Source organism: Mustela putorius, unplaced genomic scaffold, assembly GCF_011764305.1.
Source record: "Mustela putorius furo isolate JIRA1106 unplaced genomic scaffold, ASM1176430v1.1 tig00000589_pilon_pilon_pilon, whole genome shotgun sequence".
NCBI classification, from domain to species: domain Eukaryota; kingdom Metazoa; phylum Chordata; class Mammalia; order Carnivora; family Mustelidae; genus Mustela; species Mustela putorius.
This window is the reverse complement of record NW_025421425.1, coordinates 40,967-67,742: the sequence shown is the minus strand read 5'-3', so window position 1 is coordinate 67,742 and position 26,776 is coordinate 40,967. Positions and strand designations below refer to the sequence as shown.

Sequence of the window (26,776 nt, the reverse complement as noted above, 5' to 3'; positions counted from 1 at the left end):
CGAAACACCCGCCGCCTCTCCCGGCCTCAGGGGCCTCTCCACTGTAGCCAGAGGTCACCCCGAGTTGAGGTACGGAAAATGCCTGGGAAAAGAGACGTTAGTTAACTCAATGTCAATTCATGAGTAAATGCTCATGCATTAGCCATGATCAACCTGTTTTCTGGAAATGCATGTCATCATAAAAGATACAGACAAAGGGGTCACTGTGAACTCCATCACTTCCTTTTGTTTTATGCGGCTCTGCATCACACCGTCTTCCTGGAGACAGGATAATTCTGCTCTTGGGACGCACTCACCCAGCAATCTGAAGCCAACTAAAATCCCTAAACAGGCTTCTTCTTCAGGAGACTGTCACATCCTGCTGCTCCCTTTGCTGCAGACAGTGGCTCACCTTCTGCCTTCCATGCGTTCAAACCGAATCTGACCGTCCGCGATCTGTCCCACTTTCTAATTGGACAAAACTGCACTTGGCTTTCATGCTACTTCCGTCCCGCTCGCTATCTGCTGCAGACTCACGTCTCCGACCTTGCTGCGGCGGCTGCTCTCAGCACTATCTCGGCCCCAAGCAAGCCTCTGATTTAAAACATGGGGCAGGGAGAGCGGGATGACCCTGCAAAGGGCGTCTGAAGACTTCCTGGCACAGGGACACGGGGGTCGCTGGGTGTGGTGGCTCTCCCTGCTCCATTGGGGACGTCCCCCAGGGGGCGCCGTCGTCCTGGCCACAGGCCACAGTTCTCTCTCCTGCCCTGAAGACGGGGGCAGGACCTCCAGTGCCTCTCAGAGACAGACACCCTCTGCTTCCAGAATGCCCCAAACTCACACTCCCCTGCGCCTTCCAAGAGCCTGTGTTCCCACCAGACCTTTAATACATGGGAAGCGTTTTGTATTTTCCTGAATATATTTTCATTTTACAACTGCATTTCGCACCATCTGCTGATCTGGGCACTTCTCATGCTGCCAGTCAGCTAAAATTTTATTTTTAGCTGCCAGCTTTGGGCCGACCATGAAAACCCTGTAGGCTACATTTTCAGAGAGTTTGAAACAAAATATCCCAATGGTTTATGAAGACCCCAGGGGGAGTGGGCTGGGGCAGAAGCTGAAATTGCTGAGAAGCACTTGCTGGTTGGTTCACGGGAGAGAAATGAGAATAGCAGCAAATGGAAAGGATCACGCGGCCGCGGGTGATGCAATGGTGTCGTGCGCTCCGGTACGGTGTCGTGCGCTCCGGTACGGTGTCGTGCGCTTCGGTACGGTGTCGTGCGCTCCGGTACGGTATCCTGCACACCGGTACGGTGTCGTGCACACCAGTACAGTACTGTGTGCTCCGGTACAGTATCCTGCACACCGGTACGGTGTCGTGCACACCAGTACAGTACTGTGTGCTCCGGTACGGTATCCTGCACACCGGTACGGTGTCGTGCGCACCAGTACAGTACTGTGTGCTCTGTTACAGTATCGTGCGCTCCGGTCCCGAGAGCGGACTACAAACATGCACCCATGGGCATAAGGCAGCCCTGGCGGGGTGAGGGGCTTCTCAGCACAGACGGAGAAGCCAGAGCGCTGAATTGCTAGATCGCTGGCAAGGCGCCAGTGGACGGGCTGAGCATCCTTAAGGGCCTTTTCTCCTGAGAAGGCTCTCATCTCCCTTCATCCCTCCCTCCATGTGGACCACACAGAAGGAGAAGCTGCCCTGGGAGCACAGGAGGCAGGTTAGGAATCAACCATCTTTTAGTAAAGTGTTCGGGCTTATCGCACCGACGCTGTCTGTCTTTTTAAAACAGACCCAGCCGTGGCACAAGTAGTGCGAAGTGCTGACCACCATATCCTGGGAATTTTTCATTCTGCTCCTTCATTTGCTCTTTGGGGAATTGTTAGGCAGTACCCCCACCCCCGGGCTGAAGAATGGATGGCACGTGTGCCTCAACCTCCCAGCCAGTTCCACGGTGTTGACAAATGTGACTGTGTTACGGGAAATCCGAAGCATCTGCTTAAAATCCAGCAAAGACATCAAGACACGCTCAGGGCACAAGAGAAACTGGAGGTGGGAAGGGGAGGAACCCTGAGTCCTATGGCCAGAGTGGAGGCATTGAGACCAATTAAATACAAACCAACCTCACATTCACCAGGGATGTGACACAGGGAGCCATTGTCTGAGGCCCCCCGAATAAGATGGAGATCTATTTCTAGAAGAAAATGAGTGCTTTGGAAGTTGCCTAAATTTCAGAGAGAAGTTATATTTCATTTAAAGAATTTTAAAGGCTATTGTGGGGTGTAAGTTATTAGAGGGAAGACAAGATTTCTAGTTGTTATTGTAGGACAGGCCAGTAGGTCCAGTCTGGCCAATGTCTGATTCTGCCAATAAAGTTTTATTGGCACCTGGCCAGACACATGCATGTGCTTGTGTGTTGCTCACAGGAGTTCGTGCGCTACGGCGAGTAGAGCTGAGCACTTGCCTCAGAGACCAGATGGCCCGAAAATCCAAAAATATTTCCTCTGTGGTTCTTCCCAGCAAAAGACCGTGAACCCCTGTTCAAGATCACAGCCAAGTCTTTCTTCCTGGCTCACGGACTCCCCCGTAAGCCCCACTGGCAATCTCACACTTGACTGACCAGCGAGCTGTGCTATCATTCGCAAGCCCGCCCGCCTTCTCGCTGCAGAGTCTGGCTGTGGACAGCGCTGGACTAACTCGACTGCAGAGGGAACAATCATCTCCCTTTGTAAACTGTTACGCGTTCTGTGTTCCTGAAAGTTCCCCAGCAGACACTACAGTGCTTGAAGTCTTTGTTACTACCATTGTAAGGCGAGTCTTTTTGGTCACCCTTAGAAAGGACTGGAATGTAGCAGTTACTCAAAGTACGTCTCTAGATAGATTCATGAACGTGCAACTGACATTAATTTGGTAAGCTATCTAAATTTATGAGAACAGATTTATTAAAACTGTAACGTGATCTGCAAAAATAATACAATTAAAGTTATTATTACCGTTAAAGAAATGGGTTTTGAGAACTACTTCCTACGTGCCCCTCCCACGCCCCATCATGAGTCTCCACAGTTGTACACATTTAACTGTTGATCTGCCTGATGCGATATGACGCGGTTTCCCTTAAGGGTCACACGACTCGCCCACTTGCTGCTCCAAGAAATCTTGACGGCATACTTCACTGGATGTGCCGTGTTTTCACCCGTTTTACATGCCTCAGGATGCTCTCTCCTAAGTTTAAAAGTTATGTGCATGTTACTGAAAAATAACAACAACAACAAAAAATATGCTACAGAAAGAAAAACCCCAGAAAGCCACAAGCTCTTGAGTGGCTGCCATTTACTGGACACTTGATGTGGGCCAAGCGCTCAGCTAGGAATTACGGACGCCCGAGCCCTAATCCTCTGTCCACTTCTGCCACTGGCCCTCTTTTACAGATAAGTCCACAGATGGTGGGAGAAGTGAAATCACTCACTCAAATTCCTACAACCAATTCATGCACAACGGGGATTTGAGCTCCAGTCTTTGTGACTCGAAAATTAAAGCTCTTTCCATGACACATCACAGTGACTTTGACAAGGGAAAGCATGCCTTTTAGTTCTGGGGGATTCGGCAGAAAATATTTCACCGAAGTATTTAACTTCTGTCTTTGCTCCTGCAGCACCCCCATAGGCTTTCCGAGAGCCACGGCACGAGGTTCACCGGGGTAGACAGACCCGTACCTCACACACGCAGAGAGCACCTGTGCGCCCGCCGTGGCCCAGAGAGCAAAGACAAGGCCGTTTCTACGAGGGGTGCCCAGGCAGCGCAGGAGCCGGGGAGAGTGGCGGGCTCCAGGGGAGAAGAGCACTGCGGCTCCACTCCCAGAGCTCGCACGTGGGCTCCTGGGGCAGGTTCACGTGCCAGAGGGCGAGACACCTAGGCTGGCTCGCAAGCAGTGTCCAGGTGACAATGGTGGGAAGCTCCACAGGGAGGACACGACAGAGGCAAAGCAGAGTCAGGCGCCGGCTTGTGGTTCAGCATCTGCTGAGCTCAGAGTCCCCGGAGGGAAGGGTGTGGATAAGGGGCACATCGTAGGGGCCTCCCGTGCCGCCCCAAGACAGCTGGGTGACTCGTTCTGCAGGGAATAAAGGATGATGAAGGCAGACCTGAGCTTCAGGATGTCCCTGGGAGAGCCGAGCATCCGGCCTCGAGCCAGGCCTGGTATTCCTGCAGCTCCCCAAGCAGCAAGGAATGCGTCCATCGGACCCCAGCCGGGGCAGCAGGGTCGAGGGCGGGAAGGAGACTAGGCCTTGAAGGAAGGACAACGACCAGAAGCTGGTCTCTAGCAGGGCGAGAGGAGGGGGGCAAGACGGGTCCCAACCTACAGGCCGGGAAGCCAGCCGATGGCGGAGCCATTCGCAAGGTTGCAGAACAAGAAGGAGCTGAGTTTGGGGGATGCTTCGTTCGAACTGGCCGTGGCGGCCGAAGTGGAGGCAACGAGCGAACTTCTATTTCAGAGAAGTAATTCCGGGGATCTGGAGCCAGAGATCGTCAAAATGGACCGTACATCGTGCACAGGCCAAGAGGCCTGCGATAAAATGGAAATATCTTTGAGTCTGTGGACATTAGAAATATTAGATTTTAAAACATGCTAAGTAAGAAATGAGAAACTTAAGTGGTCCAAAAGGTAAGCTTGAAATAATCTATAAAGTTTGAGGCAAGAATGTACTCTACCCCCAAGACAGAAACCTAGCCTTGGGGTACCTGGGTGGCTCAGTGGGTTAGGCCTCTGCCTTAGGCTCAAGTCATGATCCCAGAGTCCTGGGATCGAGCCCCGCATCGGGCTTCCTGCTTGGCAGGGAGCCTGCTTCTTCCTCTCTCTCTCTGCCTGCCTCTCTGCCTAGTTGTGATTTCTCTCTGTCAAATAAATAAAATGTTAAAAAAAAAAAAAAACAAACCTAGCCTTTTTATAGAAACCCACAAGATTCCTTAAATTCTGTAAGAGACAGAGTTAAGGGAAGGAAATGAAGGAACCATGGACTTCTTATGCTTACTTTTATTTATTTATTTTAAAGATTTTATTTATTTTGGAGAGAGAGAGAAGAGAGAGTGCTCATGTGCAAGCATGACCTGGGGCGGGGGGAGGGTGCCGAGGGAGAAGCAGGCTCCCCGCCAGGGAGGGAGTCTGACGCAAGGCTCGGTCCCAGGACCCTGGGATCATGACCGGAGCCGAAGGCAGATGCTTAACCAGTGAGACACTCAGGTGCCCGATATGTTTGCTTTTAAAAGTTTTATTTAGAAGTGACAGTTCTTGCTCTAAAATATTTAGATCAGCATGAAACCTTCCTTCTAATAAAAACCTGACCAAATTCCTCAAAAGGCCGCCAGACTGTTAGATGGGTTGGTAAAGGCTAACTCCGGTTGAGGGAAGTATCCCGAAAGGCTCGACACACAGCAGGCTGTGCAACATAAAGAACTGAGAACGCCAGGCAATGACCAGCAAGGAGGCACTGCAGGGTTCCTGCCTCGATGTCCCGGGCCCTAGGGCCGTCTGAGAAGGTTCTTCAAGGGAGGTAAGTCGAAGGGTAATCAACTGCACCAGTTACTGCTGAACCAACTCTGCAGGGCTTGTGCGGGCCGGCAGGAGGAGGCAGCACCCCACTCCCCAGGGGAGGCTTCTGCTGGGACTCGTCCACATCCATCCATAATCTCCGTTCCACAACCGCCAGGTGTGCCCGGAAGTGATGAGGCTGAGAGTGGAAATGTGTTTCCCTGCGTCGCGGACTTGCAGTTCCTGATGAGTAGAACTGCCCGATTCTGGGTTCTCTTCAGCAGGGAAAGCCAGGAAGGCCTTCCAAAGGGGAGCCCAGCTCTGCTGCAGAGAGGCCGCTATGCACTCCATCAAGGACAGCCGTCTTCGACCTGTTCATCGTCTTAAGCCAGAGGTTTACGTCGAAGCATAACCCAGAGCAGCACTAGGTTCTTCGTGGACAAAACCTTCTGAGCCATGTGTAAGGCAGCTCATCTCTGTGTCTTCAGGACTTTTGAAAATGTCTCCATTTCTGTATGAATAGGAAAGGAATTTGGTGACCTCCTCTGCCTAAACATCCAAAATAAGATGATCGCTACATGCAGAGACTAAGCTCACAGGGGCTGCGGGACTCTTCTATGTATCATGTTATCATCACCGGAGCCCGTGAATTTTGTCTCCTTTTTCTGTCCACCCCAAGTCATTTCATGTCCTTGAACGTCTCTTTCTATATTCGGTTTCCAGTTCTTCAGCCATCTTTGTATCTTTCTTCTGATTCTTCTATAACACTGTAGGTGGGAAGAGCTCAGGAAGGAATTCGAACTCCATGTGAAGATCTGACCGATCTTGAGAACGCAAGTGCAGAGGGTGGAGGCTATTGGGGCTGCGGTCACTCCCCCTGCTTCCCTCGAATGGATGCCACCAATGCACGGACATCACATTCAGCATCGTGACTGCAGACGGTGCAACAAGGAGGAACCACCTGTTATTCTCCTCACTTGGTGATATCAAAGGCACCGAGAGGCAGGCTGCGCCTCCACATGTGGGTATGCGTGTTCACGCCCATTCATTCCGTCCCTCTCATGCTTTCTCACGCACACATCCAGTTAACGCCATGTACCCTTGGTGCCGGGACAGATAAACATATTGAAAAGCTTTAGTTCTTGCCACCAACATCAGAAGCTCATCTCAAAAACCCCAGCAACGTGCAACAGAAGGAGACACAGACAAATCAGCCTACTGAAGCACAGCACGATGGTTCTTGGGGGAGGGAGCGAGAGCAAAGCGTGGGGTTCTTAGGAGGCACGGGAATCAGGGAGGAGCCTCCCACAGTCACAGCCCCTGCCTCAGGCCAGGGATGCCCACTGGTCACACTGTGGCCCAGGACAGGGACCGCTTTGCCACATGGACTGTCCCTCTGTTCTGCATCGGTCTGCCTGCCTCCTGGCAGAGCAATTTAAAAAGAGAAACAGAGAACAGGAGTGCTCAGGGGCTAGAGCTTAAGACTTGCAGCTGAGTCCTTCACACTGTGCTGAGACTCAGACCTGCAAACCTAGTAAACCAGGCAAGGTAGCTGCTGGACTGCACGGTAGCCCCCTCAAATCCATACGTGGAAATGACTGTGTTTGGAGTAAAGGAAGGAATTCAGGTTAATGACATTATAAGGGTGGAGCCCTGATCTGCTTCAATTTTAGTGTCCTTATAAGAAGAGATGCGAGAGCACAGACACTTGTTCTCATCCTGTCTCCTCTCCCGTTCTCCCTGTACCTTCCCTCCCTCCCACGCGAGAACACAGCAGAAAGGTGGCTCTTTCTAGAGCCCAAACATTCTGACACCCTGATCTCAGACTCCCAACCTCCAGAACTGTGAGAGAATCAATATCTGTTGTTTAAACCACTCCGTCTGTGGTGTTTTGTTATAGCAGCCTAAGCTGACTGATACAACTTGTGGCTAGGAATCTTAGAAATATATTCCATATGGTAATAAACTTTAGTTAGTCTCTATTCTTTTCTTCCCCTTCCCGTCTTTGGTTACCATCCTGATCTAGTGTTTCAGGCTCAGACATGACACAGAAGGTGACATTTTAAAGAAACCAAAGAAAAGGTTAAAAACTGGGGCACCCAGGTGGCTCAGTGGGTTAAAGCCTCTTCCTTTGGCTTGGGTCATGATCCCAGGGTCCTGGGATCGAGCCCCACATTGGGCTCTCTGCTCAGCAGGGAGCCTGCTTCCTCCTCTCTCTCTCTCTCTGCCTGCCTCTCTGCCTACATGTGATCTCTGTAAAATAAATAAATAAAATCTTTAAAAAAAAGTTAAAAACTAAATACTTCCATTTTGACCCACAAAGATAACATTTCATCTTTTCCTAGAAACTATTCATAACACCAAAGAGCATGGGAAATATACACGTAATTTATATTTTCAACAAAATTAGAAAATCAATAGAACCTCCAAACTCCAAGCAGGTGTGAGGGCTACGTAAAAGCATACAGGGCTCAGCGGTAGGAAGCCAAGGAAAGACACCATAAGAGGGCCCTCATGGAGGAGCATGCAGATGTCAGAAAGGAAGTAGAGAGGTACCTATCCAGGGTGAGGGACCCACCATAATGTGTGAAGGCCAAGTCCCTGGTTTGCAATTGTAGGAATGTCAGTGGGAGCCTCCTGCATTCAGTATGTTCAGGAGGTTAGTCTCCAGAAGGGATGATCTCACTGGACACACTGTGGGAAGCTCCCCTGCTTCGAGGTGTGGGGGTTCTGCCAGTTGGCATCTCCAGAGGCTACAGCAAGTGTGTTCTCTGGGGTGTCACATAGTGCAGTGACCCACCTCCACCTGTGCTCAGTGTGCTCTTGTGTTGACGCTGAGAGCAATCAGCACTCATTTCTTTAAGATTTTATTTTTAAGTCATCTCTACACCCAATTTGGGGCTCAAACCTACAACCCCAAGAATGAGAGATGCATGCTCTACTGACTGAGCCAGCCAGGCACCCCAAGAACAATTAGCATTCACAGTAACAGTGTTCAGATTAAAAGGATTCTGGAAAATGGAGACTGAAGCCAAAAATATCAATAAAACTTCAAATCACAGTAAACTTGCTAGACTTAAAAAAAAAGGGGGGGGTCCAGTGAGCATCCAGGTAGAACGATCAATTCTGTTGTAAAGGAAAATAATAAAACTTCAGGCTGGCCATAGACTACCGAACGATGGCTTCAAGACAATCCACAATGTAGAAATAACATAGAAAATTGTCTGATCTTAATGCAAAAACAAACTAACAAACAAAACCCCAAACCAAACCAAACCTAAAATTACTAATAAAAACAGAAAAGAAAAATCCTCCATCCCTAGGGATTCAGTTTGGGGGGGGCAATAAAGTTTCTCTATGTTGAAAAATAGACTGAATCTGCAAAATATCTAGAAAATTATGATGATAGGTACATATAAAGATATAAGGCATAGAGCTAAAGCAGATTTTAGAGGAAAATTTATAGCTGGTCCATACTTGTATAAAATATAAAGGAACAAGACAGGGGCACCTGGGGGACTTAGTTAGCCTTCGGCTCAGGTAATGTTCTCAGAGTCTTGGAATGGAGCCCCGCATCGGGCTCTCTGCTCAGCAGGGAGCCTGCCTCCTCCTCTGCCTGCCGCTCCCCCTTCTAGTGCTCTCTTGCTCATTCGCTGTCTTTCTGATAAATAAAGTAAATAAAATTTAAAAAAAAAAAGAAAAAAGAGAAAAAAATGGCTCAAGGATCTAACATAAGAAATTAGAAGTTAAAAAAAAAACTGGAAGAAATCAACAAAGAAAAAAACTGAACTAAAAAAACACCCCAAATTAATAAAAATAATAAATATATCCACATTACATTCCTTGTAGAAATAAAAACAAAATAAACAAAATATTAGAGAGATGAATCTGGAATTAACAGAGAAAGGGAAAATCTCAACAATAAGAAAGTAACCAGGGAGAAGGAGAAGCAAACACAGATACAGAAGTAATTGAAACCATGACCAGAGATTACTCAACACTATGAAAATCACTGAAAGCTTGTGTGAAAGAGACTGTATTTATAAGAAAATATATTTGACAGAAACAAACTATAGAAGAGAAAGTAAATCTAAACAGAAGAATTTTCATAGGAAAGAAAAGGAACAGCATCTGATCTAATCTAGTGTTATCTATAGGAACCTTTGAGACGAAATGCACTGATACATGAGTAGAGCACACAGCCCAAGGCAAGCGCTGTCCATTTGCTCTTATTACAGTCAAAATAAATGTAAAATCTTTCATAAGTTATTGGCCAAAGGAAATAAGCATCGGATAGATAAATAATATGACCTACTGAGTTAATCCAAAAAAGTCAAGAATGTTCAATATTATACAATGGGAGAAATCATACAATCCTGTCCAACAGTGACAAAACTATCTTTTAATACATTCAAGATCCATTCCTTAAAGAAAAACAAAATGGAAAAGGAGAAAATAAGACCTCTCTAGTAGGAACAGATGGTTACTTCCTTCAAATTGTAAAACTTACTTAACCCAAATGCCAACATACTACTTAAAAGACAAAAACATCAATCCTACTAGATAAAAAGCAAACAAACAAAACACAGGTAACTGTGTCTCTTACCACCATTTTAATGTTCATTTTTTTCTGGAGGTACTAGACAAAGCAATTGGAAAATAAATTAAACCTCAAAAATTGGAAATTCACTTGAAAATGATGTGATTATATATCTGGAAAACGTAACAAGATCAAATGAAAAGTCACTATAAGTAATGAAAGAATTCACAAGTTGTTGGAAGAAGTGTATTCACTGAAAACCTTTTGAAACCTTTCCTTCTACTTTTTTAAAAAATGTGACCATATCACCTATTTTTAAATGGGACAGTGGATGATAGCTTTGTTTAAACAAGGGTGGAATTTCCTGATATTTCCTCACTCTAAATTCTCCTAGTTTTGCTTTGCTTTCATATATGTTACCAAGAATAGCTTCCAATGAGGTATCTTGCTATGCCGTGCACCACAGAGCTTAGTTGTATCTGAGGAGGCAAGAGAAGGGGAACCCCATGGCCACTGGCTCGGAGACTACCTACAGGGAAGGTCTGCACCAGTCTGTGCAGGAGTGGAGTGGAGCTGCAGTCTAGTTGTGGATGCTGGTATCTCTAGTGGGCTGGACAGAAGCCCCCAAATCTCCCCCACTGGGAACCTCAGAATATGACTTTTGAAATAAGGGTCTTAGCAGATGTAATCACTCTAAGAATGTTGTGTGAGCTCATCCTGGATTCAGTAGGGCTCTAAAGACAATGACCAGTGTCTCTGTAAGAGACATAAGGGGAGGAGATGCAGAGACAAAAAGGGAAGAAGGCCATCTGAAGACAGACACACAGAATGGAATTTCGAAGCCCCACACCATGCCTAGAAAGGCTAGCAACAGCCAGAAGCTAGAGAAAGGCATGAACGCATTCTTCCTCAGAGCCTCTAGAGGGAACCAACTCTGCCAAAGCCTTGGCTTTGACTTCTGTGAGAGAATACATTTCATAGTTTAGAAAATGCTGTTGTTTTTAGCACCCAAGTTGGTGGTAATTTGTTACAGCTTCCCTGGGAAACCAATATAGTATCTCAGCTGGAGGGGGCACAAGGGAAACGAAGATGCAGAGCTGTATGAGTACATGTTCCTCTGACCACAGACACACAGGATGGCCAGATCCACCCTATACCACCTTATACCCCATGGCTGGTCTGAGTGGGACAAAGTGCAATCCCCAGGGTTGCCTGGGGAACAAGTGCAGGCTTCTCCAGAGAACAAGACATTCCAGAGAAACGATGGCACAGACGTCCAAGATGTCCTGTTCAAAGTGACCCTATAAATGCCTCCTCTTGTACTTCTCCCTCTCACTCTTGACAAGCGATGAACTCTGCTTCAGTGGTTTCCAAAACCAGGTATTCCATTAACCTACAGGAGCTGAGATCTTCCAGCATTAGCAAAACTTCAAACTCCACTTGTTAGTGGAGGGGCTTCTAGTTCCTCTTGAACTAGAGCTGCTGGAGCAAGATGACGCTCACTGCCTTAAGTCTGAGTGGGCACAGGATGGGATGGTCAACCAAGCCAGATCTGTGTTCTGACGGGTTTTCTCATGTACAATCCAACTCTTGCCTGACTCAACTCCACAGGCCATTTGGGACTTTGCTTATTGACACATTTCCCAAAATATTTTTATGTCCCATCACTCTTAGTTTTTGTAAAAGTCATTTAAACTTAGTAAAATACATCATGAGGCTGTTCTTGTCTACCATTTATTGACGGGTTAAGTACCAGCCCTGCTTGATGACGGGCTCTCCAGACATGCTAGTTCACTAAATCAGCACCACGGCCAGCAACTGTCCAGGGAAGTCCTTGTTACTGCTGCCATTTTACAATAGAGAAAACAGTAAACTGAAGTATCAGCCCAAGTTCATGCAGTGTTGCAGGCTGGCCTGGAGCACATTCTGAGACAGAGCTCAGTGTTTACTAGGGAGTGGCATTTGGATCAATGGCTGCAGGGAAGGAAGAAATCTGGAAACTAAGCAGAGGCAGAAACTGAACTGTGATGCAGGCCTGACAACATTAAGAGAAACCCACAGCAACTCCAGAGTAGACGTGGCCACCAGCAATGCCCTGTGGTGGTCCAGACTGGATAGAGTCCATGTGCCCACCTCAAACAGTCATGGATGGAGGCCACCCTTGAAAAGACATAACCTTGAGCTGGCAGCTCTGTGCAGCTGAGACAGCCTTAAAGAGTCTAAGGACTGAAAATCAGGGTTGCCCACAATGCTCCCAGGAAGCGGACAGCAAGTCTTTTTCTTGAGGGGTCTCTGGTGAACCTCCATGTTCACCACACACAGCTATAAAGCGGGAACAATAGAATTCTGAGTCCATCTGAGGCCAAAGCTCTTGCTCTGTCCACCACCCTGCACATATGCCATGTCAAAACACTCGTGAGCTGCTTGAAAAGGATCAAAAGAAGAATAAAAAATGATGAACCCAGTGTCTGGTGAGCAAGATCCCACCATCTCCGAGGAGAGGCAAAAATCAATGCATGTTATTCTTCGAGACGGCATCTGTGACTACTGTCGTAAAAACAGACAGTATGTCTCCTCTCTCTGTTCCCAGCCTGCCCAGTCTAATGCACTCCACAAACATACTCAAAAGGCTGTAGGTGTATCACCAAGCCATCGTTATTAGTACTACCTGACCGTTCTGACCACTAGCCATGCACCTGGCCCAGGTAACTCCTTTTCACTTATTACTCATTTCATCATGTTTGCTGCCCTAACAAAGAACTACAAACATCTCCAGCCCCGTCTCCCAGTGACTATGTGTACATCCTCTCGCCACTCCACCAAATCATTGGGATTCTGTCTACTTTTTAAAGAGATCCCTTAGAACCATGATGAAATTCTTGCTCAAGTCAAGCTGTAGATATATTTTCCTCTCAAGTTCATGTAAGTCAGCAGATCCACCATTCATCCTGCAAATAAAAGGAGTCCTGTGTGACTTACGCTAAGGGTGCTGATTTTTTTATTGTCTTCTAGGGGTTTTTAAAAGAGCAATTACCAATGGATTAATAAATAATTACAATCAGTACCTTTCACAAATTATCTTCAACAGTAAACATTTGGAATGCACAGAGCCTCCAATCTTTGTATACAGTGGAACACGGTTGCCTGGGTTGGAAAACACATGATGAGGAAAACCACCCACCAAGATAACAACCAATGAGTGTGCTACTCAATCAACCTGTATGCTGATCTGTGATGTATCATATTTGATATGAATCCAATGCTTTGAATGAACAGAGTGCACAGAGCTCCGATGACGGAACCCAGGAGAGGATACAGATAGCTAAAGGCGGTGGGGGAGGGGGACCAGCATTTGTTCCTTTTTCAAGAAATCCTTCTGTTTTTCTGCTCTTGTAATCAAATATCCAAGACAAAACTCATGGTATAATAGGGGTTCCCTTTACCCCTTTTCCTTCTAGACCCTCCTCAAAACAGCCTAATGTTGAAAAACAAACCTAGGTCTCATTCCACCATCACAGTACAATGATTAATTTTAACAGGAAGTTCTCTGTTGAGCATTCTTGCAGTTTCATTCTAGAAAGTGCCAGAGTGTTTCTAAAGTGATAGGATGGCCTGCAGGAAAGTGTGAATTGTGTTGTTGTCGTCCACCCGTTCCACCAGACTCTCTCTGGTGGGATGATGGTGTGAAGCTCCTGCCACTTAAAGGAGAGGCAGGGGTTTCTGTGGGGCTGGCGGAAGGACAAGGAGGGAACAAGGAGAGAAGAATGCGGGGTGCTTTATATTCGCTTCAGGATTCCGTCCCGTCAGACACTTTCCTATTTTTACCTCCTTTCCTTGCTTACCCTGACTCCTTCCAAATCACAGTGCCTGTAGGACCCATAAGCCATAGCTTGCTACAACGAGATATGGATCTACTCAATGGATAGCTAGATGCGCACGAAATGAAGAGTGATACAGTCTCCTTTCTTCCCTTTTGTGGAAAATATTAACATCCTCCACTTCTCCAGAGACAGAACGGTAGCGAGGGAGATCCGAATTCTCCACTGTTAGTCTCCCCCAGAGCAGGAGCCTGGGCAGCTGGTAACCTGCTGTTTTCCTTTTGAGCTTCTCAGATTAGATCCTAAATGCAATTTAATTCCAGACTCTAATATACAGCTCCTGAATTATGCTGAAGAGGAACTGGTTACGTAACAAAGCGGCATGAATGCTGATTACACTCTTGCCATAGATGACAGGTTTTGTTTTCCACTTTAGGTCCAAACTAAAATTGTTTTTCAAATTGTATCATAAATATACCAAAGTATCCACTGCATAAAAGAATTCTGTAACCTTTATCAGAAATATGAGTAACCCCGCTAGAAAATCCATAAGCGCTCCTTAGCTTATCTCCTTTGATGAATATGGATTCCCATGTAACTGGCTTGTGTCCGTCAGTCCACATTCAAGGTCCTCCTTGTTTTATGGGAAAATAAGAGACAGGACATGAAAAGCCAGAATGTGGTATGAGAACCAGGGAAATGAAAATACAAGGAAAGTAAGTAAGCTTCAAGTAGACAACATAATCGTGATATATAAGCAGGGCCATCTGCCAACTCCTTGAGGGCGGTTCAGCACCCTGCTGGCAGGGGGGCTGGCAGGTAAACAGCGAGCAGACCACAGGTGCATCTAGGACGTACAGCTTGCACGCTGGACCACGTCTCCTGAGCAATGGACCAGCTGCCCTCATCTGGGAGGCGAGGTTCCTGCTCAGCCTCCAGTCGTGGGTCAGAACGGAGTGTCACCCTCACCCCGGGCTCAGGCAGGAGGCAACACCACAGCACAAGTGGGGCGGTTTCAGGCTCTTTCCCTAACCTCAGTCTCCCTCTGCCTCGACACAGCCATAAACAAAAAGGACTCCTCGCTGCTCTCAGAGTCACATGCATGCTAGCCTACTGATGCGAGGAAACTTCTGATTTTCTAGTTAACCACGAATTGCTAAGGACTTTCGGTGCTCACACGAAATTCAGGATTGGTCAATAAGGGTACATTCTTCTCAGGCAGGTGACTGGGTGGCTCAGTCGGTTCAGCGTCCAACTCTAAATTTCTGCTCAGGTCACGATCGCAGGGCTGTGAGATGTAGCCCTGTGTCGGGCTCCTCGCTTAGCAACAAGTCTTCTTGAGATCTTCTCCCTCTCCCTCTGCCCCTCTGTTCTCTCTAGAGTAAATAAATCTTTAAAAAATAAAAATACATTCTTCTTACACAGAACACATAAAATGGCTCTTCTTTAAGTTTCCTGATATTTAAGGATTATCCCAGATTCCAGAAAAACTGTCCTTTTAACCCAGTTAAGAAAACAAAGATGAGGAGAAGGGAGTTGAGGGAGATTGGAAGGGGGAGGTGAACCACGAGAGACTGTGGACTCTGAAAAACAACCTGAGGGTTTTGGAGGGGCGGGGGGTGGGAGGTTGGGGGAGCCTGGTGGTGGGTATTAGAGAGAGCACGGATTGCATGGAGCACTGGGTGTGGTGCAAAAACAGTGAATACTGTTACGCTGAAAATAAATGAAAAAAAAAAATAAAACGAGGGAAAAAAAAGAGAAAACAACAATGAAGGCGTTATAAGATACGCTGAGGGACTAGGACAAGAGATCACAGCAAGCCGCTCAGAAGGATGTCTTCCTCCCCGACCAGTAAACGCGGCTCAAAACCTGCTCCTTCGCGCCCACTGCCTCGCCCCGGCCTCTCCTCCTGCGCTTCTTGTCCTTTTCCTTCTCTCCCGAATGGAACATTTTCATTTTATTTAGTTACTTATTTAATTTCTTTTTTTTTTAAGATTTTATTATTTATTTATTTGAGAGAGAACGAGAGAGAGAGAGAGCGTGAGAAGGGAGAGGGTCAGAGGAAGAAGCAGACTCCCCACTCAGCATGCAGCCCGAGGTGGGATTTGATCCCAGGACTCCAGGACTGTGACCTGAGCCGAAGGCAGTTGCTTAACCACCTGAGCCAGCCAGACGCCCCGATATTTAATCTCCGTGGGTGGGGGGAGAGAGATTGCAAGTGCGTGAGCAGCGGGGGAGGGGCAGAGGGCGAGGGGCCGAGAGAAGCTTAAGCAGACGCTCCATGCAGCATGAAGCCTGAACAGGGCTTGATGTTACCACCCTGAGATCATGACTGAACCAAAGCGTCAGACCCCAACCGCCTGACCCACCCAGACACCCCGTCCTTTTCTCTCCTGAATAACTCAGTCCTCAGCCGTCGGGCAGAGCGAGAGACACCTGCACCTACAGGGGACCAGGGAAGCTAAACTCACCCACAGTGATAAAGCCGGGTTGGGTCCCAGGAGGGTCTGCCATGGGGAGAACATAGGGGACAGAGCCCCAGCTCGGGGAGGGGACCTCACACGGATGGAGCGTCAGAGTCTGAACCAGGGAAGGGGGCATGTGTGAACGGAAGGGAATTTGGGCTAAGTGAGAAGACACCTGTGTGGCAGTAGGGGTGGGAACTGAGAGAGGAGACTGGATCATACTGGGATTGATCCAGTAAGTTAATACATTAAGGATCATGTATTAGCCAAAGAGTCACAGTGGAAAAGGAGAAAACTGGCATGGAATCCACAGTGGGTTAGAAACAGCAGTGTGAGGTCATGGTATTTAATATGGAATGACAGATAACAGTAGATGTAGGTGTAGACGCGTGCGCTCCTTGCTTGGAGTACTGACACCCCAGTGGGAATGGAAACACCTGAAGCCCAGATCTTGCTCCGAAGTGCCATTCTTCATGAAAGAGACCCAAGGCTCCCTGGAGAGATGATGGACTTCAGGGCCAGGACAGGGAAAGCAGGAGATGAACCTGGAACATCTTGTTGTGTCAGAGAGCAAGGAAGTGTTCCAAGAGTGAGGGGGACACATCACAAAAGGTAGAGAGCCCAGCCTGAAGGAGTATCCACAGAACAAGTTGGAGCCCACACAGGCATCAAAAGAAACAGGGACGGCCACGGCTGATAAGCCACTGTATGGAACAGACAGACGGTGGAGATACCAGCAAGTAAATAAAATGGGATATTGCCTGGTATCAAAGTACCTCTCCACAAACTATTTCCTAGTAACAAAGAGAAATCCCCAAGTGGGAAAGTCTGGCAGACAGCACGTCACACTGATACCAGCATAAATAATGCGGCCCTGACAGGACACGACGGGAACAGCGTCACTTCCGCGACTCCTGCCGGAGAGGCACAGCCCGAATCTATTTGTGAGGAAATGTCAGACTCAGACTGGAGGACATCTGACAAAATAACGTCTGTAACCTTCAAGAGCGTTAAGACCTTGAAAGCCAAGGGAAGATTAAGGAGTCGCTCCAGACTGAAGGAGACCCAAGAGGCTTGAGAACCCGCTGCGACATTGCAGGATTCTGATCCGGGTTCTTTTCTGTAAAGGACGTTATTGGGAAACCTGGAAGAGTCTGAATGGCAGAGCAAAGTGATGTGGATTTCCCAGTTTTTGTCAGCTGCATTACGGTTAGGTAGAACGGTGTGTGTAGGAAATGCAGCCTGGAGCATTAAAGGGTGAGGGGACATCGGATTGGCAACCCATCTTCCAACAGATTAGGGAAAGAAAATTATACTAGATTTGGAGCTTATTGGTAGGTCTGTGTGATTGTCTATCAAAGTAAAGTTTAAAAAGCTGGTAGGGATTAATTATACTTTATGTTTAAATGCATTAGAAATTACCATTCACGATTTTCAGGTTTTAACTAAATTTTTCCTCAGTTCAGTGATATAGCACAGCCTGAGGCTGAATTCCACTTCAAGTCAATGCTGGGAAAATAAGTTTTTCTGAGAATCATGAACTCTGTTAGTCAACATGGAAGGGAAGAGGGTGTTCTGTGATGTCAGCATTTTGGTTAACAGAGAAACATTACAAGCTATGGATGGATTGCCAATGTTCAGGAAATAAAGGGAAACAAATATTCTTAATACGGATCCATGCTAAATAGTATGCATTCCTTCATGGATGGCTTGGAAGGCAGGCTAATACCGGCCATCACCCACAGGAAAACCTCTCTTCACAGGAAACCAGTCTTTCATTTTGTTGTAACTTTGCTTTAAACAATCATACTGCAGAAATACAACCACTTAGTCTACAGTATTCTAAGTTAGGCACAAGGTTCATAGACAGAACTCAGTGGGGGTCTGGATAGTTCGGTCTGTTAAGCATCTGATTCTTCATTTCAGCTCCGGTCATGATCTCAGGGCTGTACTTAGCTCCGTCCTGGTATGAAGCCTGCTTAAGATTCTCTCTCTCCCTCTTCCCCTCCTCCCCCGCTCGGGCTCTCAATCCCTCTCTCTCTCTTTATAAAATAAAATGAAATAAAACAAAACAGAACTCAAGGAAGTGTTCTTCTCACATTATAAGCCAGTGCTACTTGTAGGCTGTATGTCCTACACCTGACCACGGTATTAGAGAGCTTTTCCTCATGACTCTGACATTTACCACTGGACCTTCCATTTTAAATCTATCAGCAACTCCTGCCTTTCCTGAATCTCGGAATCACTGTGAAATTACTTCTGAAGCAAAGAAACACTGACATTCCATTGTTCTGCTCCTTTCGTGTTGTTCTTCTATGAAATAATTTGGAATGAAAAACTTGTCTTCTTTCGGCCATTCCAGAATTATCCCATCTCTGGCTGGCCACTGATAAGAATTATTTTCCTTTGTGTGTTTTGAAAATTGAGTAATTAAATATTTAAGACTGCATTCTTTCCCAATTTTTTCTAACTAATGGAAGAAACTAAAAAATGCCTTTAAAAAAAAAAAAAAACTCACTACAGTATGTAATGACCTAGAAAAAAACCAGGGTCTTTACAAAGCACTTATCCCCCCCCCCCCCACTTTTTTTAAACCCCATTTAATCCTCACAGGCATGTATCTTAATCCTCATTTCCCAGAATATTTTTTCTATTGCACCTGCCCCGCAGACACTAGTTATTCATGAAGGGGCAGAAGAGACAAGTACAAGTTCAAGAGATGTCTTCCAGGAGAGCCTAAAACCAGGAAGGTGTCCAAGCCCGGAAAATGTGCTCGAGTGCCCCTGCACCCGCGAGCGAGGGCTTCCCCTGCGATCTTCGCCAGCTGGCGGAGCAGCTCACCCGCTCCTGCCTCCCGCAAATACAGACCCAGCCCCAGGCCCGTCACCACGAGAGTGGCAAAGTGAATTTACTAGAGAAAGGAGAAATGGCCCCGCCTTCAAGGATGAGCTTCAAGGGGAGCTCTACCATCCTGCAGACAAAGCCGACGCGGGGCTCTTGCAGGAAGGAACACGTTCCCCACCAGCCCCCAGGCACAGCTGCACTGTTTCTTCTCTTCAGAAACCACCACCCTCCGACTTCCATTTGATTTGTTCCTGACCAGTCTCCCTCTGAGTCCCCGAGGCTACAGGCTGCTCTGCTCGGCCGCAGGGAAGCCCACGGGAAATTCATGACATGACGCGGCTGGCCTCCCCATCCGAGCCCACCCCTGTGCCCCCCACGGTGCTCCGCGTAGAAGTGCGTGACCCGCACTGCACGGCGCTCAGGATCCCGCGGAGCCAGCAAAGGGCGTCTCACAAACACAGGGCTTCCTGAAAGCTGTCTTAGGAGATCCAGGAGAGGAATGTTGAGAAAAGGGATCCCTAGAAAGCTTTCCAACTCAGGGGGATTGTTAGACACCCAAGGATAAGCCTCCAGTTCCACTTCAAGACTCCAAATAAGACATTCCCTCAACTGAACCACAAACTGCGTTCTCAGACCACACCCCGGGCTCACCTGACCCAGGTCTGAGATTCCCCTTCCAATGGCAGGGCTGTTCGTTCACCAATTCTGTCAGCGCCTGCGGCGTTTTTACACCGCCGCTGAGTTTCTTCAATGTCTGAGTCTAATCGAGCAAAATTAAATATACCTGTTCCGGGTGAAAAAAGGAACTCGGGAATAACTTCAAACCAGTGACCCCCGCATGCAGATGAGGGTACGGGTGTCCACAGCAGGAAATCAAATCCCTTTCTAAATGACTTAGACTAATTAAGTACAATGGCTTCTTTGAAATGCCATTTATTAGCAAAGCTAAATTCGCTGTCTTGGCATTTTAAAGACCTTTATCATGCCCATGGACCTGCCAGAAAATTAGGAAATGGAGCAGTCGTTTCTCCTCTGTAAAGAAGGGGTTTCACATAGGAAGGTAGAGAGAAGTGGGGGGAGACTTACGAATTTAATTGTGTAAGTTATTTTCACTCTAAAAATAAAAGTGCTAAAATAGTCAGAATAGCTTGTAAGCCTCACAATCACACCACCGGCTCAGCAATCAGCAAAATGGAAGCACCATTCCTCATTTTCACTGACGCTGATTGCTAAGTGTTGGGGCCGCGGATGCATGCGGTGTGGGCCGGCTGCCCATGAGAAACACGAGAGTCCACACCAGAAAGCAGAGCGAAAGCCCCTGCCAGGTACGGAGAGTCGCACCCTGAACCAGCACACAGCCCCCCGGCACGCAGGGTGGGGTGGTGAGGGCGGGCAGAGGTGAGGCGCACCCACCTGCCAGACCAGGTGCTCCTTGGCCCCCGGGGTCGCAGAGAGGCAGACGCTCAGCACGATGGTGTGGGAGGAGGAGGTGAGCACGCTGGCGATGATGGCATCTCGCATGTTGAAGGGGAGCATGGTGTACACCACGAAGATGATGAAGAGGAAGAATGACACCTATGGGAAAAGAACAGCGAGAGTCACCGAGAGTCCCCATTCCCCGGGGCTTCCCTCTCCTTCCCATTAAAGGCTGCAGCAGACACCGTGAACTATACCCATTTAGAAAGCAGGATGACGATAAAACAAGACAACATGTTAAACCCAAGGGATAACAAGGAAGGACTAACACGGTGATGGAGAAAAATCGTTCTTTTTCAAAATGTGGGGATTTCCAGGTTTGAGACCCAAACCACGGCAGACATTAGGTAACCGCACACTTTCGGGATCTGGAAGCAAGGAGCGTCCGAAACACCCCAGATTTCGTCTCCTCGCTGCAGCACACACGTCTGCATTCCTGAGTTCTGTCTCCAGGTGTTTCCTGAGACCTGTGGAAGATGGGCAGGGGCTGTCCAGGGTTGCTGGGGAAAGTAGAGACCCAGAGGGCATGTAACAAACAAAATGAAACAGCTTAGGGATGGTTCAGCTGTTAGGAAACTGAACAGTTTGACAGTTTCTCAAAAAGTGAAACACGCAATTACTATATGACCCAGCGACTCCTTTCTCAAGTCTCTGCCCTAATGAAATGAAATCAGGTGCTCAAACAATGCATGTGCACACATGTTCCTAAGAGCAGTATTCACAGTAAGTAAAAGGTGTTAACAACATGAATGTCCACCAGTGGAGGAAGGGATTAGCCGCCTGGGGCACACGCAGGCAGGGGAGTACTCGTCAGCTGGAGAAAGGAAGTACAGATACATGTTTTCACCCAGAGGAACCTCCGAAACATTATGCTAAGTGAATGCAGCTAGGGCAGAAGGCCCCCTACCACAAAGTTGCATTTCTGTGAGCTTTCGAGAATAAATAAATCTACAGAGACAGAAAGCAAAGTGGAGGTTGGCAGAGGCTGTAAAGGGGAACTGGGAAGTAACTACTGATAGGGCCAGAGTTCCCTCTTGGGTGATGACAAGCTTTCTGGAGCTAGATGCAAGTGTTGGTAGCACACCACCATGAATGTACTAAATGCCACCCAGTACTTTAAAATGGCTAATTTATGTTACCTGAATATCACTGTGATTAAAGAAAAAAATCAATATGAAAACCCAGAGAAAGTTTTGGAATGGAAAATAAAATGGTTTAGTAGGTAATAAAACAGGCCATTTTCATCACAAAAGCAGCAGAGATGGAAGAACATGGAGAAGGATGAAAAGGTGATAAACCAAGTGGGAAAAGAGCCGAGGTCAGGGGAATAGAAGAGCAGCATCGGGCGAGCTCTGCCGCATGGCTCTTCACTCAAGAAGAGAAGTGAAGGGAAGAGCTCATCCCGCAGTAGAGTGATCCGTGCTTCCCAAGGAACCCCAAATCCTAGCACAGCTGGAAGGACTTGGAGACACCATGCCAGGTGTTCTGTGGTGAGCCAAGATATGTGTTCACAAGGAGGACATGGGCTCTGCTCCTGGTGGATCTGAAGAGTGTGAGGTCTGGAAGGACACCAGACTCACGCTCATTCCCCCTCTTGCATAGACATGGGGGTCCGCACCATGTATTACAAGAAAAAGTTACAGTCATCATTTCACTGTGCAAGCTCTATGCGTACAACCATCACAGACAAAAGAGCGTATGAAAGATCAGGGGGCATGACCTAAAAGGAAATTTGGATCTCCCAAACATGCTCCTTCCTTTACTCTAGGGGACTCCTCTGCTCATCAGAGGAGCATGTATGGAACTTCTCGGAGGAATCAGTGAGGCCCTGGAGGCGGAGGATGAAGGCAGGATCCTGGATCTCAGGCACTTGACAGCTTGGAGAAGAGACGGTCACGTGGCTCAGCCATTGCTTCACAGCTGATGTTGCCTGAGAGAAAGGGTACCCAGCCCCACTCTAGCAAGACAATGGGGTGTGGTCTCCACATCCTCTTCTCTTAGATCCTGCAAGTTCAGGGGTCTCAGAATGACAGCCGAAGAGAATCCCGCCAGGAGTGGGGAAATGCGTGTAGGAATCCTCTCTGGGGAGCCTAGGCTGGGCATGGACCAACCGTTTCACGCCCATCTCCTCCCAATTCAGCCTAGTCCTGAGGGACCTCAGGTCAAAACACACAGGCAAAAGGATCACCATGGCCACACTATTTTTCTGGTAAATATGTATTTTTTTAAAATTTTACCTCTTTAAAAAGATTATAAAGATGTTTTTAGTCAAGTCTTGTTATTTAGCATTCTATTTCTATTCTATAGATGGGATGGGAAAAAATTATGTTAGACGGTTATTCTGCCAAAAACACCTAGATAGATGGAAAGAAAAACTGGGCAGCTCTCGGGAGGAAGTTTTCTGAGGCAGGTGCCAAGCTACATGGGCAGATGGGGGGAGGGTCCTCTCCCCCCATCTTCCCAAGAAGAGAATATACAGAATGAGTTCTTAGACCCCTAAATCAGATTTTTAAAAACTGGTAAGAACTAGGACATACATTTATGGGGGCCCTCTGTATACAGGCCCCTTCCCTGCTCTCGGATGCGTGATCTCATCTAGTCTTGACAAGAGCTCTAAGAGGGGGCTGTTCACTGCCTCCTGTTCTCTAAAAGTGCTATCGCTGACCCAGAGAAATGGGGGAACTTGGCCAAAGTTCCCAAGTAGTCAGTGTCAAAGCCCAAACAGGAATCCATGGGTTTAATTCTTCACATGTTCTCAGTAACGAGTTGGCAATATTTCTCTCCCTTGATGGAAATTTCACAAAGCTGAAGGCCTAACAGAAGACACAAGTGCCCACGAACCACTTCTACAAGAATGACACGGAAAGACAGCAAGCATCTTCCCTCCTGCCAAGACAACCACAGAAAGTGCCCCATGTCTTGGCTCCAATACTGGATTCTTTGAGCAAGCAGGACCAGTTATTTTTAAAAGATTTTATTTATTTATTTGACAGAGACAGAGAACACAAGTAGGCAGAGAGACAGGAAGAGAGAGGGGGGAAAGCAGGCTATCCGCTGAGCAGGGAGCCTGATGCGGGGCTTGACCCCAGGACCCTGAGATCATGACCTGAGCCGAAGCAGATGCTTAACCCACTGAGCCACCCAGGCAGCCCAGGACCAATTTTTAATCATCATTACAAAACTACTCACATTTCAAAGATAGGCTCATATTCCCTTTATTTCTGTACATTTAACTTTTGGTTTATGTTTACAGTGTGGGTTTTGGTTAAAAAATAACATACAATGAACATTTAGCAAAATCATCAGAGAAGACAGTTACATTAAATACTGGCCCATCAGGAGCTAAAACATGTTTAATTTCTTGAATTCTTTCAGGGGTACAGATTCTGGGAAGCAGGGTTTCTCCAACTCAACCCTGTTGACACTGGGGGCTAGACAGTTCTTTGGAATGGACACTGCCCTGTGTAGTGTAGGAGGTGTTGTGGAAACATCTCTAGCCTTTCCCCAATAACACCATTGGCATCCCCCTCTTCAAAGTTTGTGCCGACTGCTGAAATATCTCCAGACATTGTCACACGTTTCCCAGGGGGTAAGATCACCTTGATTGAAGCCATGAAACTAGAGAAAAAGTTGCTTTTAGGAATGAGAAAAACAACCATTACATTGTCATGGTTTACTGAGAAAAAAAATAAATTGACTCTGGAATCCCTAAGAGCCACCAAATATTTCCAATTAAGATACTAATTTCTAGACACAACATTAATGCAAGATCCTATATCCTTCAAGAGGCATTAAAGGAATATTTTCAGGTATCAGAATTTACAATTACAACAAAGAGTCTCTCTTTTTACAACTACACATTTTTCTTCCAATGCAAAACCTGTAGCAGTTCTTTGAAAATTATCATAACTTCTGAACAGCTTAATTTTGGACAGCTCTAAAGCTCTCACATTACTTCAATTAATATACACTTCCGCAGACATTTTGAGCTTTGAAAAGGAAGCACGTGGAGGGCTTATCTGCAGTAACCAAATGGAGAACAGACATTCTGTTTTCCAAATACAGTTGCTCCTGCTAAATGTTCATTTTTAGATGACAAAATGAATTTTTTTAAAGGTCAATTAAACAAGTTGTATTAAATCAAGTTTTTGAATTTTAGTGGTAGTATTTCAGGAGCTGAGCTCGGGGCACCTGGGCAGCCCAGAGGCTGGACAGGAAAGAAGAAAGTCAAGTGTGGTTTCAAGTCCCACAGGGGAATAGTCTTCACTTCTTATGATTCCCAGAGGGCTCTACTTATTTATTTTTTTTTTTTTAGCCTTCTTTCCAAAGCAACCTCAAATAGGGCCATATGTAAAACCAAAAATGGATTTGGCACGTCTAAAGAATGTGTGGGTTAAAAGCTCCAAAAAGGCGAATGCAGGCACTTGGGTTTCCATGTTACCATGGGGACATTCCCATGACTGATTCCCCTTGAAGGTACCTCTGTCCAGAGGCTGAAGAAAGAGGAACCACTGATCTGATGATGGAGACCCTGTCCAGAAACGTGGATTGGCACAGTATCCGAAGCGGCAGTACTCCTCCCAATAAAACCAACTGAAGGGTTTCTCTTAACTTAGCCCACCATTTGCCTTTTGCAAGACCTACACATCTTCCCACCAGTCTACTTGAACCTCAAGCCCATAATTTTTTTCAAAGATTTTTACTTATTTTAGAGACAGACAGAAAGAGCACATATGAGTGTGGGGTGCGGAAGGGACAGAGAGAAGGAGAAAGAATCTCAAGCAGGCTCCCCACTGAGTGAAGAGCCTGATGTGGGACTTGAACTCACGACCTTGAGCTCATGACCCTGAGCTGAAATAGAGTCAGACGCCCAGCCAACTGAGCCACCTAGGGGCCCCTGCTCCATAACTTTCAAACAAAAGAAGAGCTTCTATGTTCTTAAACCCACTCCTCTGACAGACTAAGGCAATTCTACTACCCATGAGGTCTTCATGCCCCAACAACCCAGGTGCAAAGCTTTATGCGTCACCTTTGACAATTCTTCCCATCCACACTCAAAAACAGCGTCTTCTTACTTTAGGACTCCAGCGAACTGCATCTGCTTGTCTGCTCCTCTCCACACTTACTTCCACTGGGCTGGCTCCTTACTTTTCCATATGTTAAGAAATATGCTTCCCTATTTTTCTGTCACTTTTTCTTCTCCCCGTCTCCCAAAAAGGGAACCAGAGTGTAGAGCCTTCTTTGTTCTTGCCTACTCTGCCCCATTCTCATTACCAAATATTTCCAACTTTCTTCCTTCTAGAAAGCATTGAGCATTTTCTTCCAAATCAGATGAGGACATCTGACTGGCTTTGCCAAATGCAGTGTGGAAAGAGGTCATAGGTGTCTTATGGGTGGAAATTAGTGCACAACTTACCAAATCCCCCTCCCCCTCTCTGGCAATCATGGAAACATGACACAGGGGATTCTCCCAGACATGGTCTCGTGTGAGAGGTAGATTCCTGCAGCTGACCCACATGGACCTGTGTTCATTTGAATGAGTCATAATCCTTTGTGGCAGTAAGCCCCTAGGACCTCAAGCACAGCTTATGTGGTCCTGACTGATACCAAGCTCGCTTGCTCTCTCTCTCTCTTACGCACGCACACACACGGTTTTACTGATGGATAAATTAGATGCCTTTATATGCATTACTCTGCAATTTGCTTTTTATCACTGAATTAGACATGATGGGCATCCTTCCAAGTCTATAGATACGAATATATATGATTTACTTTTTTACCAATGACAAAAATATTCCATTAGTAATAGAGGCACCAGATTACTTAGCATTTCCTTACTGGTGATCGTTCAGGGCAAGGCAGGAGCCCCTTATCCAGCCGCGGCAATATTCTCACGGATCTCCCTTTCTGCAACATTCCCCTTTCCCTAATCCAGCCAACACACAGCTGCTAGAATCATGATTCTGAGTGCACAGGTTCAATTAGTTCCTTCCTTGGACAAACATTTCCTCTGGCTTACCCCGTGGCTCAGAACTCTTCTCTTCAAGGGTTCTCATGGTCACAGAATAAAGTCGAAACCGCACAGCCTGGAGGTCAGGACACTCCCCTGACCGGACTCTC

At 46.9% G+C, this 26,776-nt stretch overlaps 1 protein-coding gene across 1 annotated transcript in view; it reads right to left on the bottom strand.

The window, feature by feature from the left end:
* ADCY2 (adenylate cyclase 2) overlaps positions 1-20,753 on the bottom strand; it is a 293,953-nt gene extending 273,200 nt beyond the window's left edge. Inside the window, exon 1 of the mRNA XM_045081990.1 lies at positions 20,594-20,753. Within this exon, the coding sequence (XP_044937925.1) occupies positions 20,594-20,716 (123 nt within the window). The 5' untranslated portion in view covers positions 20,717-20,753. The remainder of the gene's footprint in view (positions 1-20,593) is intronic.
* Positions 20,754-26,776: the final 6,023 nt, after the last annotated feature.